The 5892-nt window shown below is 42.8% G+C and overlaps 1 protein-coding gene and 1 non-coding gene across 2 annotated transcripts; both read right to left on the reverse strand.

The window, feature by feature from the left end:
- Nucleotides 1-537: 537 nt before the first annotated feature.
- LOC113960425 (60S ribosomal protein L37-like) lies at nt 538-3086 on the reverse strand. Its single transcript, XM_027669988.1, has 4 exons — nt 3038-3086; nt 2207-2342; nt 1931-2015; nt 538-654 (listed from the first exon to the last, which is right to left on the reverse strand). Exons 1-4 carry the CDS (start codon nt 3038-3040, stop codon nt 585-587), a joined length of 294 nt encoding a protein of 97 aa, XP_027525789.1. The 5' UTR covers nt 3041-3086; the 3' UTR covers nt 538-584.
- On the reverse strand, nt 756-836 carry LOC113960426. The gene has a single exon (XR_003532030.1). It is a non-coding gene; the product is annotated as a small nucleolar RNA SNORD72 (small nucleolar RNA).
- Nucleotides 3087-5892: the final 2806 nt, after the last annotated feature.

Consider the following 5892-nt stretch of genomic DNA (forward strand, 5'->3'; position numbering starts at 1 on the left):
GTCCCTTCCAACTCAGCATATTCTGTGTTTCTGTGAATAACAAATCTCCAGTCCCTTCATGACTGGCAATATGCATCCTCCAGACTTGACAGTTTCTTTTTACCCAAACAATGACCCAGTGAATAGGCAATACTTTTGCAGGCCTTTCAGAGCCACAAAACAGTGAACCTTGGCTAAGACTGGGAATTCCTCTTAAGCAATTTCCTCCCAGATCAGCACTTAGAGACATTGGTCAAGTTACCATCTTTGTGATAAATTCTGACTCTCCATGCTAGGGCACAATGAAACTCAGCCCATAGTGCAAACATTCCATTTCTCTTGCAGGCAAGTTCTTTTGAGTAACACATATAACCCTCTTTTAAAATTCAGCACAGAGATAATGGCCCTTTTCAAGGTGGAGGTGCTATCAAATGAAAAGTCAATTAAGGGATTATTTTTAATTAATTGCTTCAGTGCATACCATCAACAATTTGTGTGTGTAAATACATGTATTTTCAGGAATCCCATGCTTCCCTGAAGTAAAACATATACAAAAGGTGACATTTTCTGGATAAGACAATTTATTTTAACAAATACATGTATCTTTATGATGAACTGGAGGCTGCAACAGCTGCTCTCTTGGGCTTTGGCGTGGTTCCCTCATGGAATCCATTCCTGCAAGTAGAAATATGGTTACTACTTTTTGAAAGGGTGACTTCTGCTCCAAGTTATTTTCTAACAAGTAATGTTTCAGATCAGGTTTACCAGCTTTTTTCAGCTTCTCTCAGTAATGCACTGAAATCACTATGGAGTTCATATGTTTGGACATTTTTAATAAGAAACATAATCGACAAGCTGTTTTGAATAAGCAATATGGTTTTCTCTTCAGCTGAAGTAAATTTGACTTCTTCAAACAGGAAGATTTCAGTAACTGAGTAAACACTGCAAGACTGAATTTGATACAGCACACCCACTGAAGGCATGCCTTACTTTATGTTCCTACTAAGCAATTCAGCAAAAAATTTCACATTTGTTAGTATTGAAGTGCAAGTCAATTTCTTACAGAAATCAGACCCAAGCTTGCTTTTGGATATGACATTTCTACTTCAGCAACACTTGGTGGAAATCAGGCTGCAGTTGCACATTGTAAGGTATTTTCTGGATGCTTCTGGGAAAGACTGTGCTCACCAAAAAACTCCTGATGAATGAATCCCTCAACTACACCTAGGTCCTGGACTTAAAAGACTCCTACTTTTCACTATAAAATCCAATATACATTTTTAGGAAAAGACCCTTGAATTGCTTGGTATTTTTCATCCATCTTTCTGATGTATTAGGCCAAAAGTTAGAGCTGTGCTTTAGAACATGGAGGTCATACAAAAAGAAATTCTTAGCAAGTTTAACAGTAGAGTACCTTTTAAGTACAACTCAAAGCTTTATAACACATTTTAGAAACCTCTAACTCAGAATCTGATGTTAGTTACTGTTAATTGAACTCCAAATTAAGAGCAACCAATAAAGTATTTAAATCCTTAACTTTTTTTGTGGGCAAGAGGAGATTGGAATGCATTTCAAGAATTGCATCTTATAAAAATACAACTTCAGTGCAACCAGCAATTTCAGACTCCCCCAAAGAGGCAATGCTACACAAAGCATACCTTTTCAAATGTGAGTGTTTTATTACAATACCCTCTGTGTTCTGTACTATCTACACTTAACAGAAACATCAGAGCTTGCTATACATCCTATGTATTAAAAATGAGTGAGCTTTTTATAATTGGCAGCATATTCATCTAAAGATATAAGGCATAATTTATTTCCACAATATATTTAAAAAGAAATACCATACCTTATCAAGTGTACTAAATAAGTGTTAACTTTGAATAATGAATTTTATAATTCAGTGAAATCCATGCAAGATTTCAGATTACACTGGTTTGTAATATCATACCTGAATCGACGGTAGACCCTTTTCAGGTGTCTCATGCGACCAGTACCAGTGGTGTTGCGTCGTTTAGCCTTTGCACTCCAGTTATCTAGAACACAGGAGTTACTATTACTCATCTGCAACAAATAATTAGTTGCACAGTACATTTGAATAGCACAACTATTCAATCTGACAGAAGCAAAAAAAAAAGCAAGATGTATTCTTGCCTGGTTGGAAAAAAGCCAGACTATTGAAGACAACAAAGAAACAAAAGTTTTTAAATTCAGCTCTGTTACTTACACTTTCTCTTACGCTTAGCAGGGTAACCGCATTTCCCACAGGTAGATTTTTGCAGATGGTATGCCTTGGACCCACATCGACGACACAAGGTGTGTGTCTTATTTCGTCGCTTACCAAATGATGATGTACCCTTCGTCTGAGAAATATTTCAAGACATTGCACATTGTATCACTATCATTCAAAAGTCATATAACTGAAAACATAGGCTTCTCTAAAAAACACTCACAAATTCACAAAGCCCAATAAACATGGCAGAGGCACACTGAACTCTGAAACACCAACTCCTTACACCTTTTTGCCATTCCTATACCCCTGCCCAGTGCTGAAATAAAACAAAGCCACCGAGTGGTTATCTCCAACTCGTTTCTCATCTCCCCCAAATTTATCGGTGATAAACAGTAAAGTGCTTTTCCCTGAGGGAAGGTATTTATTCTCACAGATCAACCGAACACTCACAAAAGGCTTTAGCAACCAAACCCCCTTATCTGAAAAGCTGCCCCATCCCTGGGGAGAGCGCTAGCCCGGCCAGGCCCGCAGCAAGCAGGGAGACCCCGAAGGAGATCCCGCGGTAGCACGGCCCCATATCCCATCGCTGCCTCTTCGCCCAGGACCAGACGCCCCGCGCCCCCACACGGGCCAGGAACGGGGTCCACCGCCAGGCCCTCAGGCTCAGCTCCCAGCATCGTCTCCCCGCAGCGCCGAGCCGCCGCTGAGTCCGGCCGCAGCAGGGCACAAGGCCTCCCCACGCCGCAGACGAGGCCCGCGGCCCCGTGGAGACCGGCACGGCGGCGGATGAGAACAGATACCCCGCACCCGGGCCCCAGTGCTCACCATCTTCTCCGGGCGCCAGCACCAAAGAGGCTGCACCCCGCCCCGCTTCCGCTATAGTCCGGCAAGCGCTTCCGGGGGAGCACTGGGAGTGTCCAGTTGGGCACGGCGGAGGGATCCGATCCGGTGGCCCGGATGGATAGGCCTGGCCTGGCCTGGCCTGGCCTGGCCTGGCCTGGCTCGGCTCGGCTCGGCGCGGCAGAGAGCGAGTGCTCTCTTTGATTGGCCTCATCCCAAATTGTGTTTAGGAGCCCCTCCGTGTGATGGCCCCTACCCGCCGGGTCCAGCCTGCTGGGACATACGGAGTCCCTGAAAGCCTTGATGTCCTGGGTGAGACCCTCGGGGGCCAGACTCCAAAAGCTCCCCAGTGACACTACCTAAAAACCGGTGTTTATTAGGGCATCACAATGTGTCCTAGGCTATGGTGCGACTGGGCCTGGAAATAACGATTAAGGGGTATCTATGCGTAGATATGTCAGAAAAACATTTAACACACCTAAGTTGCCTTACTGGTGCATAATTTTTAACTCTAATGCATCTTCTCTGTGATAGTGCCTATGCTGCTATTCACAGGTGCCTATAGTTCCACTTCAGGCTGCAGAATCAAGTCCTGGCCCTATTTCTACATCAAGTGAAACCTATTTTCATGCCTGAAATTCAGGGACAGGATATTCATGGCTGTAATACATACTTTCAAAGTGAATTGCCTTAAAAGATAGGCAGCCCCTACTGCACTCTTTGTCAGTGTGTCCCCCCCAAGCTCTGAACACGCAAGGTGACAGTCTGCCTAAAACATCTCAATGGACATCATTAATGCAAAATTGGTTTTTATTCAGAAGCATCATTTAAATTCTTGCATTCCAACCTACCATGCATCTTCAGTAGACTCACAATCTATAGGCAATTTTATCTAAGAAAAGTTAATTTTGGAGAAATAATATGTACAGAGAAAACTTGAAGAAATTTGTGTTTAACTTATCACCAGTTCAACACTTGTCTCAAAGTCAGAAATTGATGATAAAACCATTTTATTTAACCCTGATTGTATAGTTATATAACCTTATCTAACAGCTCTTGATAAAAGTATGTATTTATCTGACAGGCTAAATCTCATTCCTAATGCTTTTGGTTTACTGAAGCTGACTAAAAATGTAGTTATTCCAAAATGTCTGGGCCTGCCACAAGCCAGAAAACTGAGGAACTCTTGCATAATGAATGTGTGGACAGTTGAACCCTTGTAACATGGAGCTTATCCAGAAAAAGGCATCATCCCATGGCATAATCTCCAAAGCAATTAAACTATGTCCAGCTGCTGCATTTTCACTTCTGGACAAACCAGTCTTGTATGGTTGTCTCAATATTAATTTATCCTCACTTGTTTTCTAAGTGTGGCCTCTCGCTGAATTCCTTTGGTGCTGATTTGTATGCTGGGAGGCTTTTGACTTCTTCTAAGGGTAAGGGATGGGGAGAAAAGCTTTTACTTCAGCTGCATTGTTCCAGATGCACAAAGGTGTGGCCCAGGCTGTTCACTCATCTCTTTCATTTTGGTTGGCAATTTCTATCCCTAGAATAACACCTAAGGCAGAGGTCTTTGTTCACATTCCTTTTACCTCACCTGAAAATCCAGGAATTTAGTCCATCCATGATCCCACTGTAGTTAAAGGAGAGAGATAAATACTGCCAAAGGGTAAATCATGCCATCTTAAATTAGGTGTCTAAAATAGGCTGGATGAATCATCCTTGCGAGGAACCCTTCTCCTTCCATTAATTCTAACAGGAGCTTAGACAGCCCTCTTAGGCAAGGCACATAGATGGCTGAAGTTAGGTAAAATTAATTTTGCCCTGACTGACAATGAAAATATTTTTATAGCAATTCTGTCTTTCTTGCCAAAAATCAAAAGCAAAACCTCTGTGTTCTATGGATGAAATGCCATACAGAAAAAACTTCCCAATTAAGTCAAAGTATAAATACATCCTACAGGCTGGACTGGGTCTTATTTCTCCCAGCAACCTTGCTGTGTGCCTTTTAACTAGTGCCTCCTTTCCTCTTTCTTTCTTGTTAGATCTCAAAGATCTGGAAGATGCTGTGAAGACATTGGACAGATGCCATGGCAACAGCCTCCAAAGGAAGTATGTTGGTTTGTCTACCTGCAAGGATATGCTGCCAGAGGAATTATTCTTGTCCTATGTGGGATAAAAATAATCTTGTTCATTTACATGTCTTCAAACCTGTTAGGAAAGAAAGATTTTTTTTATGTCATCATGAAATCGTCTTTAGTATTCAGGAGCACTGGATACTTCTAGGGTAGGTGTGGTGGGTTGACCTTGGCTGGACACCAGGTGCCCACCCAGCCACTCTATCACTCCCCTTCTCAGATGGAAAAGGGGAGAGAGAATAAGATGGAAAATGACTTGTGAGTTGGGAAAAGGCAGTTTATTTCGGCAAAAGTAAAGCAAGAGCTTACATGCACAAAAGCGAAGTGAAAAATAACAAGGTTTATTCTCTACTTCCTATGAGCAGCGATGGCCGGTCACTTTCCCGAGAAGCAGGGCTTCAGCACATGTAATGGTTTCTCAGCAGGAAGCCATTGGAAACAATGAATGCCCCCCCTCCTGCTCCTTTCCTTAGCTTTTATATCTGAGCTGACGTCATATGGTCTGGAATACAGTCAGTTTGGGTCAGCTGGCCTACCTGGGTCCCCTCCCAGGATCTTGCCCTCAACTGAGGAAGGAATACTACAGTGCTGGTGCTGTGCTCAGCAGTAGCCAAAACACCGGTGTGTTATCAACACCCTTCTAACTGCCAATGCAAAGCACAGCACTGTGAGGGCTACTGTGGGGAAATGAACACCATCTCA

Source organism: Corapipo altera, unplaced genomic scaffold (genome assembly GCF_003945725.1).
Source record: "Corapipo altera isolate COAL_440 unplaced genomic scaffold, ASM394572v1 60094, whole genome shotgun sequence".
In the NCBI taxonomy this organism is placed as follows: Eukaryota; Metazoa; Chordata; class Aves; order Passeriformes; family Pipridae; genus Corapipo; species Corapipo altera.

What these genes read in the sequence shown, in the direction of transcription:
- LOC113960425 (XM_027669988.1), bottom strand. An exon ending in TGCTAAGCGTAAGAGAAAGT is followed by an intron (nt 2,016 to 2,206) that starts GTAAGTAACAGA and finishes CCTGTGTTCTAG; the next exon opens with ATAACTGGAGTGCAAAGGCT. An exon ending in AGGGTCTACCGTCGATTCAG is followed by an intron (nt 655 to 1,930) that starts GTATGATATTAC and finishes TTCTACTTGCAG; the next exon opens with GAATGGATTCCATGAGGGAA.